The sequence below is a fragment of the Pyrgilauda ruficollis genome, unplaced genomic scaffold (assembly GCF_017590135.1).
Source record: "Pyrgilauda ruficollis isolate IOZ18807 unplaced genomic scaffold, ASM1759013v1 scaffold134, whole genome shotgun sequence".
Taxonomy (NCBI): Eukaryota; Metazoa; Chordata; class Aves; order Passeriformes; family Passeridae; genus Pyrgilauda; species Pyrgilauda ruficollis.
Window position 1 is genome coordinate 215,693 of NW_024511877.1, and position 25,891 is coordinate 241,583.

At 47.2% G+C, this 25,891-nt stretch overlaps 2 protein-coding genes across 2 annotated transcripts; both read right to left on the reverse strand.

The window, feature by feature from the left end:
* Window positions 1-3,130: 3,130 nt before the first annotated feature.
* On the reverse strand, window positions 3,131-4,105 carry NEUROG2 (neurogenin 2). The gene is made up of 2 exons (XM_041459375.1): window positions 3,978-4,105; window positions 3,131-3,638 (listed from the first exon to the last, which is right to left on the reverse strand). Exons 1-2 carry the CDS (start codon window positions 4,103-4,105, stop codon window positions 3,131-3,133), a joined length of 636 nt encoding a protein of 211 aa, XP_041315309.1.
* A 4,773-nt stretch (window positions 4,106-8,878) lies between these two features.
* On the reverse strand, window positions 8,879-25,130 carry ZGRF1 (zinc finger GRF-type containing 1). The gene is made up of 27 exons (XM_041459336.1): window positions 25,032-25,130; window positions 24,838-24,918; window positions 24,668-24,724; window positions 24,027-24,212; window positions 22,973-23,638; window positions 20,447-20,545; window positions 19,586-19,691; window positions 19,405-19,505; window positions 19,058-19,202; window positions 18,154-18,290; window positions 17,506-18,012; window positions 16,361-16,499; window positions 15,797-15,981; window positions 15,490-15,677; window positions 14,845-14,984; window positions 14,616-14,762; window positions 13,916-14,030; window positions 13,551-13,807; window positions 12,958-13,117; window positions 12,306-12,383; window positions 12,014-12,161; window positions 11,629-11,756; window positions 10,870-10,993; window positions 10,125-10,301; window positions 9,839-9,973; window positions 9,479-9,740; window positions 8,879-9,078 (listed from the first exon to the last, which is right to left on the reverse strand). Exons 1-27 carry the CDS (start codon window positions 25,050-25,052, stop codon window positions 8,963-8,965), a joined length of 4,605 nt encoding a protein of 1,534 aa, XP_041315270.1. The 5' UTR covers window positions 25,053-25,130; the 3' UTR covers window positions 8,879-8,962.
* Window positions 25,131-25,891: the final 761 nt, after the last annotated feature.

A 25,891-nucleotide genomic window follows, 5' to 3' on the forward strand; every position in this document is an offset into this window, starting at 1 on the left:
TTTGCTGGACCTGCACAGCTGTTGCAGAATCGTAGGTAGAAGGCAGGATATCCTTATATTTTTAAATCCTTACATCTTTAATGCCCTTACGTTTTCAGCTTGTCAGAGCAAAAGGGTTTTTCTCGGACTTTAAAACATAAGATTTTGCTTTGTAATTGGACAACAACCTCCATCAGGTCACAAAAAAGATCCCACTGGGATTTCTGCTTACGCCAGGGGATTGGCTCTCTAGCAGATAATTGAGATCCTTTTTGCCCATGGGGAATGGCATTTGGGGGCTCCGTGGGCCAAATCCATGCATAATACAGGAGCAGGGGGAAGCCCAACCTGAGGCACTGGAGCAAGGCTTTAGGAAAAGCGGGTTTGAAACGCGCCGGCCAGCTGAGAGCCGTGTCGGGAGGGCTCTTTAACCGCGGCACTGCGAGGACAGATTTATGCCTGCCATGAAAGGCGGCGTGCGGCAGCCCTTGGGGTGCTGGTTTGGCTCCTCGTGGCCATTCTTATGCCAAGGAGGGCTGTAAACTCCCCCCATCCCGGGGGCCTTCAGGCTGCCCCTCCAGCCCTGCTGGCGCAGAGGAGCTTTTATGCCAAAGTACAATACACAGAAGGATCATAAACACATGTTCTGGGGCAAGGGGCTGCCATGGAAACCACCCCCAGGTTCCTCACATCATCCAAGGAGGTGTTTGCCCATCTCGCATCTCCTGGTCCGCTTCCAGGTTCTGGGGACTCCCCGTCTCCTCCAAAAATCAGTCTCCGGCGAGAAAAGAGGGAAATAGTGAAAAACAGAAACGAAGGAGAGGAATAAACTCAAATTAGGGGGCAAGAAGGGGAAATAAACACTTCTGGCCACTTTTAAACAAAAAATCGGGATGAAGGTGACGGGGTTAGGTGACAAATCCAGCCTCTCCCACTCGGCTTTTGCCAGCCTGGCCCTGCCACCCCCTCAGGCCCGTTTCCTCCGAGGGTATCTCCAGCCAAGGCCAGCCTCCCCCAGGGAACAGGGAAAGTTTTTCCCACTCCAAACCCCTGTCCAACCCCCCCTGCACCCTCCGCCGCGCCGTGTGCTGTTTCCCACGGCGGTTCCCGTTGGCACAGCCCCAGGCGGCAGGATGGTAACGCTGTACCTGGCATGGAGGGAAACCCCTGCGGGATGACACACCTGGCAAGGAGCAGCGTCCCTCCCGAGGAGAGCATCCCGGTGATCAGCCCCCCGGGATGTCCCTCCTGCTCCAACACCCAGAGAGGAGCGCATCCCGTCCATCCCGGCCTTTTGAAGAGCCGAAGGCACCTACTCCAGTGCCTCTTCAGAGACGGAGAGAAGCCAGGAAGGACAATGAGGCCCGACCAGAAAAGACGGAGAGAGCGCTCGGCTCCTTTTTGGCATTCCTGGAGTTTGGGCATTAAAAGGGGTGAAAAACCCCGCTCCCGACGGGCTGCCCCACGCACGGCCAGCGCCCTGAAAGGCTCCCCCTTCTTTCTGTCCCTCCTGGCCCGTGGCAGATTTGGGGGAGCACAGCTTCATCTCGCTGGCCACATCAAAGCAGTGATTATGCAAATGCCCCCACTTTTTCTTTTTTCTTTTTTTTTTTAGGGAATTATTTATCACACAATAACCCCCCTGCCAGGGGGGGAAACAATAGATCAGGCTCGATAGCACTGCTCGCCCGAGGCTGCGGGGCCGGGGGGGGACCCCCGCGCGGTTTATTGGCCTAACCTAATTTCACTAATTCTCTTTTCACATATTTTGGGCTTTTTTTTTTTTTTTTTTTTTTTCCCCTCCTCTTTTTGCCTCTCTTCCTTTGGCGGACGTGGCTGGGTTTCACACTCCCAGGATCCGGAGGGCACCGGGCGGGATTGGCGTGCTGGGCGTTTTATTTAATTAATACACCCAGGCGCCTCTGCTGCTTTTTAATGATTTCCAAGCGTTTGGACCCAGAAGTCACAAAGTGCTCCCGGGAGCACGGGGACGATGATTGAAGGGCCTGGGCGGCCTCCAGCACCCCCCTCCACGGTGACATCCCCGGCTGAACCGAGCCCCCTGCGACCCGGAATTCTTCTGACCCTCACTCACAGGGAGGAAATTCTTCCTCTTTCAACCCATGGATCTTTAGCTCAACATCGTTTAATTGCCACGGCCCTGCTGGTGAAATCCTGAAGTGTGAGAACTCTTCATCCATCCATCCCGCGTTTGCTGTCAGCACTGATCATTCACCTTCTGTACTGAGAGCCAAAGGTGAATGATCAGTAAACTTCCACTGGACTTCCCCCTCTCTCTCTGACGCTGTTTCCCAAAGAAACAGCGTTAGAAACACCATGGACCCAGTGACATCAGGCCCGTGGTTTCACCAGAGACAAGGACAGGCCCAATCCCGAAATATGCCACTGGCACATAAAGCAGAAAAAGCAGCAACCCCAAAGTTACGAAAATTAGAGCTTTTTATTTATATTTTATCACAAGGACAATCCCTTTGCTCTTCAGCTGTAAATACATACTAGAATAAACTCTGTAAATTATACAAAAAATACATATTTTCCATGAAATCTGTCTTTATAATAAATAAATGTGAACACGTGTGTGGCTGATCGCTGTAATGTTCCGTGTCTGTTGAGGTTTTCAGTCTGTTGATTTATTTTTAATCTCCTGAAAGAAGGGGGGAGTTCCTTGTCCCCTAAAGGTCGAAATAAATAATGTATGAGGAGATCCTTCCCCATTCCCCCCCTCCCGATTTTTTTTCCCTTTTGATAGAGAGTTCAGCCTAAATTTCCACGCTTGCATTCAGCCCTCACAAAGCCTACAAATTATACAATGACTTCTAACCTGGACCCCTAACAAAACAATTTACTTTTTTTTTTTTCCCCCCCCTCGCTTCGCACCCCCCTCCCGCCTATAAATCATAAGGGACAGATGGCAAAGAGGGGAGCGGGGAAAAGGGGGGGACACACACACAAAAGCCCCGCGGTGACAGATCTGGGAAAACTGGACAAAGTGCACATCGGCGAGAGAGAGAGAGAGAGAGACGGAAAGTTTGGTTTGGCAGGTGCCGTTCCCACAGCCCGCCCTGCCCTGGGAAGCGGGCAGATGCCGCCGCCGCCGCCCCGGGGGGAGCCCCGGCAGCGCCGGGCCGGGCTAGAGGCAGCGGCGGGGCAGCGGCGGCGGCGGTCCCGGGGCGAAGCGGCCGGGCCAGTGCTCGGGATCCGAGGCGGAGCCCGCGGGGCTGGCGGGCGATAAAGTGCAGGCGTACGGGGAGGCGGAGGGCGCGGGGCTGGCGGCGCCGCCGCTCCAGGAGGAGGCGGGCGAGGGGCTGCCCTCGGCGGGGACCGCCGCCCCGTCGGGGCCGAGCCGCGCCGCCCCGGCCAGCCGCAGGGTCTCGGTGAGCGCCCAGATGTAGTTGTGGGCGAAGCGGAGCGTCTCGATCTTGGTGAGCTTGGCGTCCTCGGGGAAGGTGGGCAGCACGTCGCGGAGGGCGTCCAGCGCCGCGTTCAGGTTGTGCATCCGGTTGCGCTCGCGGTTGTTGGCCTTGAGCCGCCGGCTCCGCTTGATGCGCTGCGCCGTCTCCGCCGTGCGCGCCGCCCGCGGGGCGCCGCGGGACCGCCCCGGCCGCCGCTTCCCCTCCGCCCGCCGCAGCCCGCGGCCGCCCGGAGCCTCGACGGGGCGAGCCGGCGGGGCGGCGCGGTTGTGGGCGAAGCGGAGCGTCTCGATCTTGGTGAGCTTGGCGTCCTCGGGGAAGGTGGGCAGCACGTCGCGGAGGGCGTCCAGCGCCGCGTTCAGGTTGTGCATCCGGTTGCGCTCGCGGTTGTTGGCCTTGAGCCGCCGGCTCCGCTTGATGCGCTGCGCCGTCTCCGCCGTGCGCGCCGCCCGCGGGGCGCCGCGGGACCGCCCCGGCCGCCGCTTCCCCTCCGCCCGCCGCAGCCCGCGGCCGCCCGGAGCCTCGACGGGGCGAGCCGGCGGGGCGGCGCGCAGCTCCTCCTCCTCCTCCTCTTCCTCCTCCTCCTCCTCCTCGGCGCTGGACGGCAGCGAGGGCGAGGGGGCGGGCGAGCCCAGCCCCAGCAGCAGCAGCTCGTCCTCGGCGGGCGGCGCCAGGACCTCCGCCTTCACCAGCATCCTTGCGCGGCGGCTGGACGGGGCCGCACCGGGCAGCACCGGGAAGCAGCGGGCGCGCTCTCCTCGCCTCTCCGGCGGTGTGACGGTTCGCCGGTTTGACGGAGCACCCCTTCCCGGCCGCTCGTCCTTCACGGGCCCGGCGAGGAAAGCGAGGGAGAGAGGGGTTGTGGGGGGCGATCCCCTCCGTACCCTCTCATTGCCCGCCAGGGTTTCGCCTTCTGGGGGACGCTTGGTGCTGTGGTAAAGGTGCGTAGGTCCGTGCGTGGCTTGCTGCTACGTTTGCATCAGGCAGAGCCCGAAGTGGGGGAAAGCCCGGCACTCCGGGCGTCTCCATGCTGTCAGATATAATTCACAGGCTGGAGGAGACCTTATTAAAAAACCCCAAACGCCAACTTGTCAGTGCACCAGGAAAACCTTCATTCCTTTCACCCCTCTTCCAGCCCTCTCTCAGTGGCAGAGCCTGGCGGCATGCCGCTGAGTCGGCAGGCTGGCTTTGCTCCGCAGACCACCTTCCACTATCCCAGGTTGCTCCAAGCCCTGTCCAACTGGTCTTGGACACTTCCGGGGATCCTGTGCCAGGGCCTCCCCACGCTCACAGGGAAGGATTTCTCCCAATATCCCATTTAAACCTCAGTGTGAAGGTGTCCCCTCTTGCCTGTCGCCCCAAGCCCGTGTCAAGGAAATGACAGTGAGAACGTCCAAAACTGAAACCTCAGAACACTCTCCTCTCCCTATGGAAACACCGTCAGCAAGGCACTTGGGAGTTGGGCTTTGAAACGGAATTTTGTTTGCGGCTGCTAGAAAAGCTCAGAATAGATGAAAGAGCTGGAGCCTCTGCAGAAGCCGTGCTCAGCACAGCACAAACTCACACCCAAAGCAGTCCCTCACTCTGGGTGCATGGCCTTGGGGAGCGATTGAGGCCGGGCGGGTGCCTCAGCATCTCTGTGATTCTATAAAACATTCTAACACTGCCTGGCTTCCTTGTGCAAAACGGGAGGCTCACAGCTCCCCTCGGCATCCCAGGGGAGTGACGCAAAAGAACCTTATTTCTTTTTCTGCACTTTGAGGGGACAAAGCAGAGTACACTTGTGACAGGGCCAGCCCATCCCTCTGTCCCCACCTTGCTTGCCGAGATTTCCGTGCTTCCATTGCTGGAGAGGTGAAGCACACCTTTTTTTTTCTGGGGTTCAGTCCCATTCCTGCTGCCAGCCCCTGCCATGCAGTGTTTATTTCCACAGGGTTGAGCACGAGGTGCCCAAGGACAGGTCGGCTGAAATCCTCAGAGCTCTGGAGAGGCGCTTGTGTGGTCTGTGGGCAGAGCGAGGACCGAGCTGCTCGGGTGGGCAGAGGAGGTGGCGGGGGGGGAGAGGGAGTGGGATCAGGAGCAGGAATGCTGCTGCCACTGCCCACCGCCTGAACTGTCCTCCAAGGGTCAAACTGTTCAACTCCAGCCCCTTTGCCAGACTCAATCCTACTTTAGGGGAACAAAAGCCCAGAGTAGGCAACGATCAAGAAATGGGAGCACAATGATTTAAGCTTATCACACAGCCTAGAAATAAAGGACGCTGAGCTCGTGTGGGGGAGAGGGGGAGACCTTCAGAAGGGCTTTGTTTGCTGTAAGAAGATTGAACTCTGAGGCGACCCGATAGCCCTAAAAGTTTAGGGTCTGTGTTGCTGAGAGACCTTTGGGCACAGCCCATCCACACGTCGACCTCACAAGTTGAGAGCCAGCCTTAATGGCCAGCCTGCCTCAGGTGAACAGGGGCACGACATCCCGGGAAACGCGGGGACAAAGCTGTGGGGACAGGGTGGCCTGACCCCTCCCCAGCTCTGCCTCCCTCGTACCCTGCAGTGTCCTGAGGGCTCGGGGTCCCAGGGCTGCCCACACACACTAAGGTGCCCTGATCCCTGTGTGATCCCTGGGCAGCACTACAAACCCTGGGAGTGGGGTGGTTGTGCTCTTAAGTGGGGTGTGAGAGTATGTCCCCACACAGCAGAGCACTGGGGTGCTCTGCGGAGGGAAGCCATCAAAAGTGCTGGGGTGCGTATCCCCCACATCCTGATCCAGGTCCTTCCCGAACACCCCGTGCACGCTGCAGCAAGCAGTGCCACGGCGAGGGACAAGACGAGGAGCAGCCCCCCAACTCCCAAGCTGTATTAGCACATTTGGGGTTTGTTCTGGGATCAAGGCGAGGAGGGTCCCCCCAGAAACGCTGTCCCGGCATCTTTCCCGGCTCCCCCCACCCCGGCCCTCGTCGGGGGCCGATTGTTCCCGGCGGATTTGCATGGCAGGTGCAGGCCTGCGGAGCGATTTTGCACTGCTGGCCCCCCGCCCCACCAAGAGGGTTTGCCTCCCCCCTCCCTTGTGAAAAAAGGCTGCCGGTGCCTTCCTTTCCCATGAAGAAGAGAAGAAGCTTGAGGATCGCGTGAACACGCTTCAGTTTTCTTATTCTTTTCTATAGATGTGGGGAAAAGAACAGCCGATTGTGTGAAAAACCCAGTGCCTGCAAAAAGGGACATTGGCCATCCAGGCGAAGGTGCGCGAGGGAGAGCACTAATCGCTGAACCAGGAGACAAATACGATTACCAGCTCCGAGCCTTGAGTCAGAAAGTCTCATAGACTTTAAGATGTTAATCCCCAACATAATCCTTCCTTTGGCGTGTAGGAATAGTGCAGCCACAAGAGTTGTTTTGTTATTTATATTGGCGTTTAATAAAACTCAGCCAGTGGTGAATGGGCTGCCCACTCTCCAATGGTAATTAATTCCCTATTTCAGTGACCCAATTGTGCTGGGATAGAGCAGTGGGACAGTCCCACTGCCCCAACCCGCCTTTGTGCAGCTACACGGCTCTCGTGCTTCAACAGCTATGGAAACTCATTCTTTTGATGTCATTCAATGAGTTTTCCTTGGGCATCTTCTAAACTTCAAGGACCCTTTTCTTTCTCGAACGCCTGAAAAGCAGGACTAGCTTGACCACCTCTGTAGAATTTAATGGTTTGGTGAAAGGGCCTTTTGGGGGGCGTCGGGGGGGTTTGTGTGAGGAAAGAGAGAAAGAAAATTTGGCAGGCTGGCTATCAAACAGGGGGATAGCCAAACTCGGGTGTGCCGAACTCACTCGGCTCCTAATTTATCCATGTCTAAAAAGCCACTTTTCCTTACTCAAAACACTTGGGGGCTTCTCTTGATCAAGGCAGCTCTAGAAGGGATTTGCCAGTGAGCGATAACTATTTTACAGAGCTGAGTAAAGACACAACTGGTGTTTCAGGAAGGAATTTCCATCCAGAAAAGGGAAAAACACCTGGATATTTTTGCCCAGAAGGGGAAGAATACCAGGCACCTGTAACAGGTTATCGGAATGAAGTGTGTCTGCAGGTTTATACTTTTTGTCTGTGTGGTGAGGTGGCTGAAAGCGAACACGTGAAGAACATGGAGTTATCCCGCAGAGCTGCCCCAGTCCGGGCAGCCTCTTCTATGTCTTTATACACACTTCCAAAAAAAAAAAAACCAAAAAAAAAAACCCCTTCGCAAGTCACAAACAATTCAGGATTCAACTAAGAAAACACAGAGTGAACCATATGGCCGGGGTGGCTCGAGTTGGCTGCATTTTCCCTCAGACAAAGAAGGGATTGAGAGTTGAAGGAAAGGAGAAAAAAACCCAACTTTCCGGCTGATGAAGCTGTTGTCTGGAGGCAATGATCCCAAATCTCAAGGCTTTATTCCAGGCTCCGACTGAGACGTGATATGTCATATGATTAGCATCTTTCATATTTACAAGAGTAGTGCGGGCTGCCAGTCTTTAGAGAAAGGCGAGAGAAAGAAGGGGCATATGCTGAAATGGATTTAGCATTTGAAAGAGAGAAAAGAGAGCGGATAAATACACTTAAACGAGGATTTAGTTTTACTCCCGTTGAGTTCTAATGGCTTGTTGATTGAGATTTTAGGGAGCCGGGACAGAGGTGTCAGCAGTAATTTAAAAGCGCCATTCAGCCCTCCCCCGGCGGAAGGAGCGGGCGCTGCCCCCTCAGGGCGGAGCGGTGCTGCGGCCGCAGTGGCGGGCTGGCGGGAGGGGCGCATCACCGCCCGGAGTGGCGGCTTCCTCCGCCGCGCGCGTGGCGCCATCTGGCGGCGGCGGAGCCCGCGGGAGCCTGAGGCGGCCGGGATCGGAAAAACCGGGAAGCGCACCGGGAATTCCCGGTGAGTCGGGCACCCTTCACAACGGACACCGCTGCAGCACTGCTCACAAGCACCGTCCAGCCTAGCCTCGAACACTTAGAGGCACGGCGCGGCCACAGCTCCTCTGGGCAACCTGTGCCAGTGCCTCACTGGTACTCCCATGGAAGAATTTATCCCTCACATCCCAGCTAAACCCATTCCCCCTTGTCCTGTCACTCCATGCCCTTGTGACAAGTCTCTCTCCAGCTCTCTTGGAGCCCTCACAGGCCCTGGATGGTGCTTAAGATTTCCCAAAAGCTGTGGAAGGAGTATTTTAATCGTTATAGCCAAGCTTCTTCCTGGTTGTCACCTACCTGTAAATATTGAAGGTGACAAAATTGCTCTAAAATACCATGGTGTTTTAGTCTGAAGAACAGTGAAACACCACTAGTTTAATTAACTAGACTGTAAGCATAAAAATATTGCACTTCTCAAGCAGAAAAATCACTCTATTTATGGTTATCGACCAAATAAAGTCACTTTAATAATTTTTAATCTTGTGACTACAAGATCAAACAGAAGTATCAGTGCGCTGAGGTCCAAACAAAAATACCCCACATTAAATAAATATTAGATTACAAATTACCAGAGCTATTGCTATAGACAAGCAGTTAATATTTTCTTCATAAAATCAATAGGTATTTTATTTTTCCTTTTTCTTACGCTGTTCTTCTTCCTCCCAGTTCTCCAGGTAGGACTTGAGAATGTCATTTAGCTGCTGCTCACACTGGCCTGCATGTTGTAAGCCATTTTCCCATCCTGAAAGCAGCAATAAACAGGATAATTACATCTCTCTCTACAGCATCCATCACAGAATCAGCCCCTGGCAGTGCCAACGTCTATTTCCCCAAGAGCATTGACTGGCTGTGGTATTTCTGCTTGGAAAACGGCCCTGTGGAGTTCAGTCACCAACAAGATGCTTTTTTTGATGTCAGCCAAGCAGGTAAAGTTCCTTTACTGGATAAGAAAAACCCCTTGTAATACAGACAGTAAAACTGCAAATGCACAACTTGCACATTCTTTTTTTTTTTTTTGCAATATATTAGATTTTCTGTGTAATATTATTATACAATATATAAACACGGTAAGGTGTATTGTACATATCTAGTTAAAGACAACGAGGTGCAGGTTTGAAAAACCCCAGCAAAGAAGCCCTTACCTCTGCAGTGGTGAATTACTCTTCCCCACAGCCTGTTCCTGCTCAGACAGGGCAGACTCCCCACAATCAGCAGGTGCCTCTTGGCCCTCGTCAGGGCCACGTTCATCCTCTTCTCCGAGTCTATGAACCCAAAGTGCCTGGTTCTGACACAGGACAGCACGATGATTTCCCTCTCTGCGCCTTGGAACGCGTCCACCGTGGACACCTGGACAGGCTTGACTTCAAAAGCCTCGGAGTGAACCCCACTGAGCAAACTCTGGATCTGGGGGCAAAGAAACAGGGAAGGGGGATGAGTTTGGCTACTCAGTACATTTAAGAGAACGGCTTTGTTGATTTTTGTTATTGGTTTATGATACAAACCTTGTACATCTGTGATTTATAAAGGGTAATCACGCCAATATCAGCTCCTTCTATTCCACTTGCAATCAGAGACTGGATGAGCTTGACTGTAAAATGAGCTTCTGCCATGTTATAGAAGCTGTTGTCTCTTTCAATCTGGGATGAGGGAAAAAGATTCCCAAATCAGCTCTCACCAACAACGCAAAAAGGAATGGAATGGAGGAAAAACAACAATATTGACTTGTCATATAGGAAGTGTTGAGGAAAAACTGCAATATTGACTTGTTGTAAGTGTTGAGGAACTCACTTGCTCCACGCCGTGAACGCTGTAGAAGCAGAGTGTTGGGAGCCATTCCAAGAGAGGAGCCCTGTCCCCCTCAGAGATGCCATCCGTGAGGTGCCCGTGGTAGAAGAGCTCGTTGGCAATGGCGCTGAGGGCAGGGTGACAGCGGTACTGTGTCCGGAGCAGGATGGGGCTGTGTCCCTGGAGAATGAGGACACAGGCATTAGGGCTGGCAAGAGCTCACCTGCATGGAGCTTGGAGCAGGCTGGGCTACTGGAAAGTGTCCCTGTCTGTGGTGACCTTGGAGGTCCCTTCCAACCCAAACCACTCTGTGATTTTATGAGATTTTGCAATGCTGAAACCCTGATCCCCTGACACCGGGACCAGAATTCCCCTAGTGACTTCAGGGGACTTTCAGTTCCGCTCTCCACCTTTTCCAGCCTGTGTTCAGCAGCATTTCCCCTAGTGACTTCAGGGAACTTAGAATTCTGCTCTCCACCTTTTCCAGCCCGTGTTCAGCAGCACCTACCATTGGAAGAGCTCACCTGCATGGAGCTCGGAGCAGGCTGGGCTACTGGAAGGTGTCCCTGTCTGTGGTGGGGGTGACCTTGGAGGTCCCTTCCAACCCAAACCACTCTGTGATTTTATGATACTTCACAATGCTGAAACCCTGATCCCCTGACACCAGGACCAGAATTCCCCTAGTGACTTCAGGGAACTTAGAATTCTGCTCTCCACCTTTTCCAAATCTGTGTTCAGCAGCACCTACCATTAAGCAGAGCCGGTCGAAGAGAGTCTGCTCCAACCCCTGCTCATGAACACTCTCAGACCCTTGAATAGTTGGTGGCAGCTGCTTGGGGTCTCCAACAAGGACTAGCTTTTCACACTGAAATCTAAAGAAGAATGTGAAAAAAACCAGGAAAAACCCAGTGGTCTAAAAAGCACGTTGAAGTGTTCACAACCAAAGCACGTGCTTGTTTCTGCATCACGCTGCTTCCTTCTCCAGCCCAGTTTAACAACACTTAAGGACAGATCTCAAGTTAAAACCCCTCTTTGTGCTCCCTAGGGCGAGACCTCGGTGTTCACGTGCCCACAGAGGTGTGGAGCGTGGCACTGCTTGGGGCTTGTGTCCCTGCTGGCCCCTCAGGAGGGCTGTACCTGTTGAGGCGAACTCTCCATGTGTGGAGACACGAGGCTTGACTCCATTTCAGAAGGTTGATTTATTATGTTGAATATTATGTTAAAATACTACATTAAAACTATACTAAAGAACAGAGAGATCAGAAGGCTCAACAAAAATAGAACAGAATAGAATAACAAAAATCCTGTGACTGCTCACAGCCTTGGCACAGGTGGCTGTGATTGGTCATCAATGGAAAACAATCCACATGGACCAATCATGGATGCACCTGTTGCATTCCACAGCAGCAGATAGCAATTGTTTACCTTTCTCTCCTGAGGCTCCTCAGCTTCTCAGGAGAGGAAAAATCCCAGCAAAGGATTTTTCATAATATCACAGCTACAGTACCTGGCGATGGGGAGCAGAGAAGCCGGTTCAGTCATCTGGCTGCACTCATCCAGCACCACCACAGGGAACCTGAGCGCGTTCAGGCAAGGGAAGGGGCAGGCAGCACACGTCACTCCAACCACTTTCACCTGCCCTCAGCGAGGAGAAAACGGGCAGACACAAAGTTAGGATCATTTCAAAGCTCGTCTCTGTGCAGCAGGAGAATACACCCACATCTATTTCTAGAAACAGGACACTAAGCTATACCTGTGCAATCAAACCTAGCATTCACTTTCTATTTCAAAACCAGGAGTTTTGAATTATAAATTCCCAGTTCCCATGTGCTAGGCCCTGTGGATAAGACACAGCAAATCCCTGCTTTCCCATCCCATCTCTTTGACTGTACCTGTTGCAGAATAGTTTTATTGGTCCCCAGTTTATGCTGCTCAATGCTCTTCCTGACATATATTTTCTCAGCTGGAGTCAAATCTTCTTTCAAGAGAGCAAGCAGCTCTTTCAGCTGCTCGTTTTCATTTCCTGAGCCTGCGTGTAAACTTCAAAGAAGATTTTGTAACATACATTGCAGTAACTAAGAAGACCAGTGCTTAGAAAAATAACCACATTTTATACATAACAGCAATTTACAATGTATGCTCCTACCCCCAAATTGCTTCAGACCCCTCAAAGAGGTTCCTTACCTATGGGGAAGAATTGCTTTTGTGATTTTCCTTATACTTCCCACTCTTATAAAATCCTCAAATCCAAGATCGAGCAGACTAGAAAGAAAGAGATAAACATTACACAAATGAAGAAAGAAATACTGAACTATGTAAGATGTATCAGAACACTGAGGAACGCAAACTTCATGATAAATGAGATGAAGTACCTCAGTAATTCTACAAAATCAAAATAAATTACCTCATCATGATTTAATGCCTTGATGATTCCCCTCTCATAGTCTTCCATATGTATCTTCCCTTCCTTTTTCCTTCCAAACCATGCATTTATTTCATGCTAAATTTCCACAATCTGATCCTCTCTGCTCCTCCTTCCCCTACTGCTACATCCCAAAGATTCCTCAGCAGTACTGCTTTGTCCTGATGGATTTTAATAGTGTATTTGATGAGATCAGAGCCTAAATTAATCTTCTGTAAATGTTTTATGTAGCTCTCACTCTTTTAACTGTGCAAAAGAGCTGAGGCAAAATTAAAGCCTGTGTGTGGCACTTTTTAGGGAAAGAAATCGATTTTTTTAATGTGTTTTACAGGAAATACCAACACCAATTATCACAACAGTGCAAGTGCATTATTGGTTTTGGAAGAAGAAGCCATAAAAGCCTCAGCAACCCACCCCAGCAGTATCCTGTCCACAGCAACGTTGGTGGAAGAAGCAATGAGGAGTTTCCATGGAACTGCCCTCGGACCCTCTGTGGCTTCACTGCTTTCAAAGAGCTGCACGAGGAACAGGATCACCACAGACAGCAAGTAGCTCTTGCCAGCCCCAAAAACACCTGGTATTTTGGAGGAAAAAGCCCAAATTACAAGTGAGAATGTCCAAGAAAGTTTGAATCAATTGCTTTAACTTCAGTTATGCTGTGACTCCTCTAAAAAATTGCACGGGCTTGCTTACACTTACAAAAACAAAGCTAATACATTATAAGAAGTGGTATGAAATATGAAAAGAAAAAAGCTGAAGACAATAAATAAGTAAGTCTGATTTTGTGTATAGGTATTCCTAGGTAAAACCTTCAGTGAAATCCTGTAAAAGGCAGAAAGAAATTTTAATTTAAAGGGGCAAAAGCTCTGTGCTGACAGAACGGATGTATTAATGTCACAATGATGAGAGGGGCAGATTCTGGCATTTCATATTGACGGCATTTCCCATTAATCAGCATTTGTGCAGAGATACAGTAGCAGCAGATGTCACAATTCCTGGCTGTGTACCACGGATGATGGTGATGGGGGAGCTCTGATGTTCCTGCCCTGCTGTGGGCTTTTCACAGGTCATCATCTGAGCTACGTGAATCAGTGATGCTGCCTGGTCTGCGTTCAGGGAGAACCTTTGGATCATCTCTTCAGCCACCCCCATTGCCACTTCGGAGCTCACAGGGCCAGGCATCATGGAGCATTTCACACTCATGGCAGGTGGAGTAAATTTCCTTTTGCTGGCTCTTTTAGTTGCATTTTCAGAATTAAAATTCCTAAGAAAACAAATAATACCCAAAAGTCGTGATGTGATACAGTTTGTGTCTCCTGGTTCTGCTCTTCCTGCACCGGCCTGCTCACAGTCTCACAGGACAGTAACTCACATTTTCAGGAGGAATGGGATCAGTGGTAACGTGGATGGATTGAAGTGCTCCTCCATGTTCCTTAAGGAGGCCAGCTCACTGCTGGCATTACAAACCAGCAAGGCGTGAACACACACTGCAAAGGCCACAGAAAAACAGAAGGAAAAAGGAATTAATAGAGCAGAATTTTCAAGTCAGCTCAAGAAATGAATTATAAAATGCCAAAAGAGTAATTAACTGATTTTATCTTCTTCATTTACAAAACAACCCCAAAGCTTTAACTTAATTCAACAGCAAAGCCAAGAAACTTTTGCAGAATCACAGACATAATATGTGGCTTTTTATATAAATATAAACTTTCCAGTGAGTTGTTTGAGGTTTCTGCATTTTGGTTTTCAAGGACAGTAAAAACATATTCCTTTTACTTACGCCTCTGACAGTCAACTTTCATTGGATATCATACTATATAATTTACTACTTTCTTTATATTATTCTGATTTCTTCCCTACCCATTTGGAATTTGCCAGCTACTTTGCAGGTTTAACTGCATTAATTAGTGTATTCAAATTATATATTCAAACATACAAGGAAAAAAATACTGTGAATTAAATCATGTGCAAGGTCTGAGAAATTCTCAAATTCTCAGCAACTCATCCTTCATTGCTGGCTGGATCTTTCCTCAGTCATTTCCCACAGTTCTGAACGCTGCTGTGGAACTCACTGTTGGATCTCCAGTTGGAGGGACTGTAGCCTTTCAGTGGCAGCAACTCTATTTCATTGTTGGAGGATGGTCCAAAGAAAGCACTGCTTGCAATGAAAGTATCCATGGGATCAAAGTTCAGAGTCTTGGAAACAACCCAGATGTCATCTGCCAAAAAAAAATAAATGCAGAGTCCTAATCAGCTTCTCCCACTGCCACCTTTTAAATCTGATGTGTAAAACGTGCTCACCTTTGCTGTAGAGAGAAGAATGCTCCTTTCTGCTTAGCTTCAGGTATAATTTGGGTTTGGAGTCACAATCAAAGCTGGTATGTGTATTCATAAATTTCTTGAACTTACTGTACCGCTGTGTTGGAATTTCAAAGGCTTTCCTGGGAAATTGTAATTAAAAAAAAAAAAAGTATGTAAACAATCAGCACATTTTGGATTCAGCACCAAAAATAAGAAACCTCCACAGATTGGACCAAGTGGGTGTACATCACCTTACATTAACAAATTTTAAATACAGTGGTTTTGACAGCAAAAATCCTCTCACATTCAGCCACTGAATAGCCTTTAAGATGACTTCTGGCATTAAAATTAGAATCTTGAAGAGAATAAATCAAATTCTCCTGCTGAAGATTAAAAGAACAATAATTCAAATGCAACAGTTCTGACGTTAAGCAATTGATCAAGCTGCTGGTCAGCAGTTTTGATTCTTCCTAAAAACACATACAATTGCTATAAATATTTTTCCTTCACTGATTTAGCTCTTGCATTTCTTTACAGAAAGAAACCTTCACTCTTTAAATGTAGAGAAAACATGTTAAATCCTGCTGAAGCCCGGAGCTACTGGAATATTTATAGACCTTGAATTCACACAGCATTTCAGGATACCTCACCAAAAGCTGGCATTCCTCATAGACAGCAATCTTTTGACTCCTGAGGTATGTCCCAATACTTTTTGTGTCGTGGAGCACTGCACTGGGTGTGGATTTTGTCTGTGTGGGGTTCACATCTTCAATCCACTTGAAAAAGGAACACTGCTCAGCTTTTGGGGCATCACAGGCATAGAACAAACGACCCTGCAAGGCAAGGGAGGGGAAAAAAAAAGTCCATGAGCACTAAAACAAGCAAGAAAAAAAGAAAAAGCAATGGATACTTTCACCCCCAAAGTGTAAAACCCACAAGGAATAAACAGCACCTTGTTTTGACCTTCTTTTTTAACCATCACCAGCTTAGCAGGGTGCTTGTGGTTGCAGAGTGGGGCAGAGCTTCCTTGGCTCTGGCTCTGCCCATCTTTCACTGCAGTGTAAAATGAAATATCCACCTTGGAGAGGGCATTGTGCAGTCTCTGTGCCAGCTCAAACAGCATTATGTTCAATTGCTCTAGGTGGGGAAAGGAGAACAGCAGAATCATTAGCACAGCCTTAGAATGCTTACACAGCTACACAACATTCAAACAAGTGTATTTCCATTGGAAGATTTCCATCCCAAATCAAAAATTGAATCTGAGTCCTAAAAGTAAACATGTGGCCTGAAAAATCCACTTATTCCAGGAAGAAAAAAAAAAAAACAAAAAGGCTTGGGTATCTTAAGACTGAAAAACAGCCCTGAGGCTACAGAGTTAAACAGAAATGTACTGTCTTTTTGGTTTGTCTTTGCAATTTTGGGTATAGAAATATCTATATATATATATAAACTGAAATGCACCCTGTTTTAACAGGCCATGTTTAAAATGACAGCATTTGACAGAGCAGAGACTTACCTGTCAGAGCAGCTTTAAAAACCTGTTTGTAGTGAGTGTGAGACTGAAACACAGCTGGGATGGAAATCTTTCTTTTAGGAAGATTGGCATGTTTCACTTTATCCACAGGAGGGAAAGACAACTCAGAAATTGTTATGTCCTAAAAAGACCCACGAAAATAAACCATTAACAACTGTAAGACCTTGAATGAGACAAATATTGCAGATTTGTAAAAATACTAAAAAAAAATTTGCAGATTTGTAAAAAATACTAAAAATTTCCCTAGAGCTTGGGCTGCCAGTTAGGATGCACCATGAGGTTAAAATTTCCTCCTTGCCAAACAGCCTGCATTTAAAATAACACAGATAATACTTCCAAAGGCTTTAGAGTAAATTTTAGGTAGTTCAAAATCATGTTTTTCAGTACTAGGCATGGGTAAGGAGCACACAACTCCATTTTTAACTCTATTTTTGCACAGAAATTAGTTAATTATAGGTGTAGTCATAAGCTTTTTAAGTTCAGTGTATAGGGATTTTACATATCTATATATTTGTATAAAACCACACACCATGTCTATGTTAAATGTATTAGTTATTTCCTCATCTCTACTTCACACAAATACTGTACTGGACAGTTTTAAAGAACCAAAAAACTTCTTTAAAAAAAGAAAGACTTAACATTTTCTTCAACTCTCAAAACCATCTGACAACTTTAAAAACTGGACTTGTGGCTGGTTTGGTGTTTCCCCCCAATTTACTCCATCTGCCTACTGAGCACAAACAGCTGTGCTAAATTTTTAGGCGCTTATTCAGTGCCATTATATGATTTTTACACAATTAAAACTGAAGGAATTTATGATGTTTTGAAGTCAGAGACGAAGACTTGAAGCAAAAATAGCTGTTCATTACAATGATGCTGATACCACAATTAAGAAAAACCCTCGGTGCACACAATTTCTTCCCAACCATACATGTCAAAACAGCCCAGCAGCTTTTCTTTCATCTTCCTGCCTTCAACACCCAGATTAAAAACCTAAACCTGGCACTGAATTACCTTCACAAAGGATTACTCACGGCACTTCAAAAATCCTTTTTTTTTGGGTGTCACTGTGCAATCCTAGTGCTACCACCTGCAGGCAATGTGTCAGTGTCACCGTGGTTACACACCTGGCCCGCTCCTGTCCCGCAGCTCAGGTGACTCAACACCTTTCGTGTGGCCGCAGCCAAAGGTGTCTGCCTTAAGTGCAGGGAAAGCGGCTTCCCCTCTGACACCGGATCGGGCTGGCTGCTGTTCGCAGCCCCGGAGCGCTGCCCGGGCCAGCTCCGGGCTGGCAGCGGCGGGGCACAGCTGGGATCGGTGGCTGTGCCCTCTGCCGTGTCACCCGGCGGCATTGCCAGGACGCTCCGGGCACGGATGTCATCCTCCTCTTCCCCTTCAGCGCTGTTCTCAGGGATCAAATCGCTCTGAGCGCCGCTTTGGTACTTCAGCCACTTGCTTTGTCTGGCTTGGGCAGTCACATTAGGGAGCGCTGGTGGCACAGATCCCCTTTGTCCTTCTTCCGTGTAGTCCCCAAACACAGAGGTGTCATAATTCCTGTGCTGGGGGCCGGGAGCACTGCTAGGAAATGCCACTGGCTCGCTGCACAGATTGCCTCCCAAAGAGTGCTGGACCTGCTGGCTCTCAGTGGGGTAAAACACGTCAGGAATCTGATTGCCTCATGAAGAGCCCAAAGAGAGCTGGACCTGCTGGCTCTCAGTGGGGTAAAACACGTCAGGAATCTGATTGCCTCATGAAGAGCCCAAAGAGAGCTGGACCTGCTGGCTCTCAGTGGGGTAAAACACGTCAGGAATCTCGTGGGTGGCAGGCAGAGTGACAAAGGGAGCTCGTGTTTTCATCGTGGGCTTCAGTGCTGGCAGGCTGCATTCCTGGGCATAGCTGGATTTCTCCCGGGCTGTGGGGCAAATAGAGCTTACAAGCAACCTGGAGCACCTAGGGGTGGCACTTCAGATGCACCAAAAGGAAGGAAGTCTAAATTCTTCCTTCTACACCCTGTCTTCTAGCTGGGAAGCTCTCTGGATTGTTCCTGTGCAGTATTACACTAAACGATGGATTTAGTGTGATTATTTTAATTAGTTTTTTTTTTCTTCGAAATTAAAATTTCCATTTTTTTTTTGAAATCTCCATATTCAGAACACATTACGTAGCCACTCTGCTTGTATAAAAGACTTATTATTAAATTAAACATGGTTGTATTTTGGAAGTCATTAATCTGCTGTCACTACCAACTAGAAAACACGCAGCTTAACATCAAAAGATAAACCACAAACTTATGAATTAATATTAAACAACGCAGGTAAATAAGCTCTTACTACCAAAAAGCATCCTTTTGGCTAAATTAATTATGATTAGTAACAGTTATAGAGAGGTGTCAAATGGGATGGGGTCAGAGGACAGCTGAATATGGAAGAAAACTCAAAGCAGGTAAATAAAAACATAGGGATCATTTAGAAGCTCAGCTTACAGCTTCTTTGCCTCCCCAACTAGAAGCTGAGTTTTTTCTTTATAAAACTAAATCCCTCTACTAAAGTCTCTTTCAGGAGAATGTAATTGGCAGAGTAACTGTCTAGGATGGGCCCAAATTCATTGTGCTTCAAGAATCCTCAGAGATGTTTCAGCTAAAACACTGTGAGGTGCCAGTATAAATCTGTCAGTTCTTACTGAAAAAGAAATCTGGGAGTTGTGGTTCCCTTGGAAAGATCCCATGTCTCAGGGGCTCCTGGATGTCTCCAACAGTCTCCTCATTTCCCCAAGGTGGAGAAATTGCAGAGTCTGGATCAAGTGGGGAAGTCAGTTCTGGTGTAACCTACAGGTGAAGAATTAGCACGGCAGGTGAGTGACTGAAAAAAACCTGCTTACAGCTCTTTCATCAGTGTCCTCTCTCTCACCATTCTGAACAATTGAAATGTCTCTCAGAGCTGAGGTAAAACAGCTCCAAAAATAACAAATTGCCACAAACACACAGGAAATAAAGCCAAAAATATCTGCAAGAGGCAGCCCATCCCCACCTTGCCAGGCTCCCAGGCAGCCCACTGTGCTTGTCTCAGGTCAGAGGGTGGGTGTGACACTGCCCATGGTGGCACTTCAGGACACACATCCAATGCCAGTGCTGGGAAAAACAGTGAAGGGATGAAGTCATGCAGAAATTTTGAGGGCAATCACTGCCCTTCTCCTTTTACTTTCACTCACAGGACTGATTTATTCCTGGCTCTTCAATCACATCAGGCTCCATTTGAAAATTCCCTTCTCTTAAAATGTCAGCATCATCCTTATGAAGGCTCCTGGAACCTGGAGACTTAATTAAAAAAAAAAAAAAAAGCAAAAGCTTACTAGAAATTAAACTCTTTATCTTCTTTTTTTCCAAGTGCAGCTGAACAAAGGAGCAGAAAAAACCAGCTCACACTTTACGAAGTTCTATGACAAAGGTAAGTAAAAATAACTGGTTTTGATGTGATTGCAGCAGTTTAAAAATGAACTATTTTCTACCCCTAAATTGACAGGATACTTTCTTGCACTAAGGTTAGTATGGATAACTGAACAAAAAAAAAAAAGTTTTACCTGTCTCAAGTCATAAAGGTCATAATTCCTTGAAAAGAGGGGTGAGAAAAACGCCTCAGCTGCCAAGTCCATGTTCTCTGGGTGCTGCTGCCATCCATGCTGGGAGCATGGGGCTCTCAACATGACCTCACTAGCTGCTGATCCTTTCACTTGGTACCCTTGGAAAGCAACAGGCTGCACAATGCATGGGAATTACCACCAACAGCAAGGAAAAACTGCTCTGCCACTACCTACACTCAATACAGGTACTTTTGACACATGCAACAAAAATAACCTGTTGACTCTGCAGAACAGAAACAAGAAAAATGTGGTTTTCTTTCTTTGTAATTTGAGTTGAAAACTGGAAAACTTCCTGCAGTGAACTGTACTAAAAATTACAAGAACTGGTTAAAATTTTATTAGGACTCAGTGCAATAAATTACAATTAGCAAGCCATTGAACTGAAATTTAGGAAACACTGTTAATTATAGTTGATTTCCACAGGAATGGTACCTTTGGTTGCCAGTCACACGTCCCAGGGTCCCTTTGGGCTGCTGCTATTGGTACAATATATGCCTCTGTCTTCTGTAATAAATTGTCCACACAGTTGGGCTGCATAGAAGGGATCAAAACCTAATTAGTCTAACAATTTAATAACCATTTCAAGTGAAAATTTAGGCTAGGAAACGTCTTGTATTTATACAAAGGAAGCCTTTTCAGTTACAGCTTTTTTATTTGGAAGCCAGGACCATCCATGACAGGATAAGAAACAATGTTTGTTTTTCAAACAGAACAGGAAAAAGGGAAGGATTTCTAAAATCTTTCTTTTAGCTTTAGATGGGTTGAAAAAGAAACAAAGCTGTTAATAGCATTGGATAAAAATCAGTGTGAATTATCAAACAGCAACAGTTTTCCCAGTGTATTTCAACCCAAATGCTACAATTCTAAGGAAAGCCATGTATTTAAAAAGATAATGGGGAAAAAAAGGTGGTAAAAGATGGGGTAGGGAAGGAGCATTACCAGACATATCAATGGGATATTAAACATTACTAAATACTACACTTCTCATTAAGTATCTCGTAATTCATGAGGCCTCCTGAATATTGTCAAGATGACATCCTCTATTTATTACCAGCTTCATCAAAAATGCCTCTAAGCAATTTGTAGCTCAACCTCTATGGTTCCTAAACCATGAATTTTATTTCAGGAGCCAGGTGAAAAATGAATTTATCTTGTACAGATAAATATATGTAGTCAAAAATTGGTTACCATAAGGCCAGGAGAATCAAAGTATGAACAGGAAGATGCCTGTAAACTTTCTGAGTAAGGCATTTCTGTAAACTCTTTTATAGCTACAAGAGATGGAAAAGCACAGTGAGTTACAGTCAGCAGTCTGGGGTTTTTTTAACATGAAAATATCTGAATATTTACAGGTCTTGCAAACCTTACCCATGCAACAAATTGCACAGTTAGGAATTAACTGGATGAGAGCAAACAGAGACAGACTTGGAGCTCACAATGTTGCTTTAAACAGTAAAAACTGCACGAGAGAACCCACATCACACATAACTCTAAAAGTATTTCTAAAAATGAGGAGAAATGAGAGAAATCAAACAGGTACAGACATACAGAATCCAGTTTGAAATAGAAGCTGGCCTAACCTTCATCCTTCTGAAGGGCTTCAAGTGTCTCTTTGGAAGTGTCTGTTCCACAGAACATGCTGCTGTTTTCCTCCATCCCTTGCAAGCTCTCTAAGGCTGTGCTATGCTGAGTCAGAGCTCTCAGAAGAGCAAGATCATTCAGCAAAGCAGGGAGTCCTGAGGAATTCTCAGCCACTGCTGTGCATTTCAGGCCATCCACCCCTAATGTGTCTCCTTGGCAGGCTTCAGGAGAAGCAGTTTTGCTCTCTGCATTTTCCAAAGCAGTGCCTCCTACTGCTGTTTGCTCTGGAGATGAATAGCCTGCTCCTAAAGGATCTGATTTCTGCGACAAAGCCAGCAGAGGGCTGCCTGGCTTCATGGCATCACTCTTAGTAGCCCAGCAGTGCTCTGAGCCACCATCTGGGGATTCCATGCATCCAAGCTGTGAAACTCCTTCCTCGGTCCTTTTGTCCAAGGCAGAAATTATTCTGCTGGGAGAAATACCTGCGAGACCTCCAGTGGCCTCAAACAGCCTGGTTTCAGGGTGACATTCATTAACACCGGTGTCCCCAGGCAAGGGGTCAGAGTGCTGCTTTTTTACCCAGGATGTGCCATCACTGCTGAGTGCTGCACAGCCATCCAGATCCTCCTCTTGGTTTGTGCCTTCAGAGCTTGACTGACTCTCACTGATCCCTTTTACGTTGTGTCCATCCCCTACAAGTTCCACTTGGGTTCTGGTCTGCTTTGCAGCGTCTTCTGCAGCTCTCCTGGCATCACTGGTACAAAGCTGGGGTGGTGGACCCCCCTCTCCATCAGATTTGGAACATCTGGCTTCATTTTTGCTGTGTGTCTCTACTTCACAGCAAGAATGAGGCTTCAAATGAGGGCTCAAGGCAGCACCTTGTGCTACATCTTCTCCCTGGAAGCTGCCTGGGCTCCATGAAGGCACGTCTCCCTCAGAGAATTCCTTCCCTTCTCTCTCACACACATCTTCCCTGTCCATGTCATTAAAATCAAAAGTCTCCATTAGGTTAAAGTTAACCTCCATCAGTTCCCCATCAGGACTACAGCCTGTGCCCTGCAAACTGAACTCCTCCTTCCCAATTCCAGCTTCAGTCCATGTCACATCCCCAGAGAGCTCCGGGTCACTAGACACTCCCTCTGAATTTTGCCTTGGATGAAGCTCACTCTGCATCTTCACAGAGCAATTCTCCCTGAGACTGTCAGTCCCTGAATGCTCCCTGTATCCAAAGGGATGGTTTTCAAAGGCAGTTGGACTTGCTGAATGTGAAATGTCACCTGAGGATGGGACAAACTGACTGTCACTCATTCTACTCACAGGTAGGAAGTAACTATTTGTGTTGCAGTGATCTTGTAAATCTTGACTTAAATTATTTACCTTTTTGTCTTGTCTCTGTCCTGTCACTTCTTCACCACAAGGCTGTTCAGCTGAATTTGGAAGTGTTTGAACATTCCAGTCCTTTGTATCATTTACATTTCCCTGCACAAAAGGCAGGCGCTGGGTATCCAGAAGGAGTCCTTTAGCAGGGTCGCCTGAAAAAACAGGTAGGACGGGGCTTTTTTTGTCACATAAACCTGCATTTTCTGCTGCCTGAAACCTGGACAGGCAGCCTGTGGCTCCAGATGTTTGCTCCCTGTGTCCCTGTGCTGGTTGAGACTTGAGCAGAGCAATGATCTGTGCTGTGCTCCTGATGTGCTGGGACACACCAGTGTGCCCAGGGAGGAGAGGAGATTCCAGCTTCCCAACCAAGTGATGGGAGTTGTGCTTCTCTGTCTCCTGCCAGCTGTCACTACAGGGAGCTGAGAGCAGTGAGGACACAGACATTTGTTCCCTGCCATTGTCCCTGCAGCCCTCTTCCTGACTGCCTGCAGAGGGATTTGTGCCTGCATCCTTCTTGCGAACCGTGGAAAACAACGGAGAGCTGACATAAAACTGGGATGGAAAACTCCCTTGGCACTCCTTAGATGAAGGCAATGCTGCTGGTTTTCCTTCATCTTCCACAGCTGGTATTTTCCTCTCAACTTGGCGTGGCCCCTGGAACCCCTGGGAGAGAAATTTTCAATTAATCCACGTTTTGTAATCAGGTGTTAAAAATGGGGCACACTATGTTGTGACCAAATGGCCTGAGAATATATTCTGATCAAACCCATGTGAGGATTCACAGGGGCACAGAAACAACCTCAAGCCCTTGTGATTTTTACTGCAGGCAACACCAATCCTGCTAAACCGAATCTCCTGAATGTGGAAAAAATAAATTCGGGATTACAGCTAAAAAAAAACAAACCCAAAAACCAAAAAAAAAAAAAAACAACCAAATCCCAAAACAACAAAACAAAGAGGAAGAAATTATCTACATATTTACCATTCATGAAAATATGTGTTTTGCACTGCATGTAATCATGAGACATTAAAAACTGGAACAACAACGCACCGTAAACTTCCTTTTCAAGCCGACAGGGAGATGTCTTGGGGGTGGAAGAGCAGGTTTGGCACAGTTTCTGTTCACTGCTGGAGTTTCTGCTTTCCTTGGCTGCTCTTCTGAGGGCTTTTCACTCACTCTGACTGCTTCAACTGTGATTAAATATCGCTCACTTTCGAAATCATCTCCAGGAGTCACCTGGAAAAGAGAGAGCAGCAGTGTGCACATAATAGCACTGTATAAGAAACAATATTATATAGATTTATTTTTTAAAAAAATACAGTATTTTAAGTACTTGTATGTAAAAAATCCAGCTACTTACACCTACTCTATCACAGGTGCCATATAATACTTTGATTTATACATATATTGTAAAAAGCAGTAGCACTTGGCTCCAATGATTATTTCATATATCTCTGTAATACACTGCTTTTACCACAGAGGAAGAAAAACTCCATGAAAGCTTCTGGACAAAAAGTAAGATCTAGTCATAAATAGAAGCTGTTTTCCCTTTCCATTAAATGCCCTGTAGCAGAGTTTCACATCAACAACTGGAAAAATTACTCTTTTGGCCACCAAACAAGTGTTTGAAATGCTGCCTGAAAGGCAAACTACAATCAGGTATAAAAATAACAACTCTGAGCAAAATATACCTGAGATTTTATAAAAATGCTCTCCAGACACTGTCCTTTATCATCAAACAAGGTAGCCTGCAAAATAAAAAATAACATTTTAAATAACCAGTTATTTCACAAATCAACTAGACTGCCACTGGCAGTAGCAGATAATACGAAATCCAAGAATTTTAAATCTGAATTTTCACCTGATTTCTGCCAGTTCTCACCCTCAGAATTCCATCCTGCCACGTTTTCGATTTTTTCATCTTTTGGTGAGTGTATAACACCTGTTTTAATATGTAAAATATTGAAAAAAAAAACCCAAGAAGTAAGAAAACGTTCAAATATTTCAGCAGCTGCAGTCTTTAAACTTAATTGCACAGTGTTAAAAATCACTCACGGTAAATTCTTGAGAGGCCATTGCTTTGGCAACACACTCATCCACCAGATTATTTCCCAAATATCCACATCTACCCACAGCCTGAGAGACAGGGAAACAGTCAGGATGCACCAGAGCTGTGAAGGAAAAGTGTGGACAAAAAAATTCTTATTTTTTCCCCTCCAAAAAAAGGTAATTAGAGGCAAGATTTTTTACAGTGGGGTAGAGCTGCTGTGGGCATTTTAAAGAGAAACCTCAAAAACAATCTAACAGACTGCTGTTAAAAAAAAAAAATCAAAATCTCAAGATATTTCCCAGCTTTTAGACAAATTCATTCATTTAAATGAACGGCTGGCAAGTCTGAATAGTCTTACTCAGAATTACTTGAATTAAAAACCCAAAAGATTACTTGCAGGGAAAAAAAGACACCCAGACAAACCAAGCCAAAAAACACAAACCAAAAAAAGCCCAAAACAACCCAAAACCAAAGCAGAGAATGTTTGAGGTGAGATAGTCTAAAATATTATTTTAAACCTATAAGTATTTTTAATTAATATTTAAATTTAACATATAATTTAATGGAATAGTTTATGTAGTGTTTCATGTTGATGTATATCACGCTTTGGAGTGGGGAGAAGCGGTTTATGTGACCGAAAGGGGAAAGTTCCGCGTTGTTTGGTATGGTTGCCACCTCCTCGGGAGGTGGAAATCCTCGGAGCCGCCTTTGTGGCCAGAATCATTCCCCGAGTCCCCAGAGCACCGGGATGACCGCGAGCCCCTCGGGAGCTCCCGGTTCAGCGGGACCCGCCGCTGTCACAGGCGCTGCCTCCGCACAGCCCGCTCCCCCACTCCATCCTCCCAGGGGATGCCCCGAGGCACCG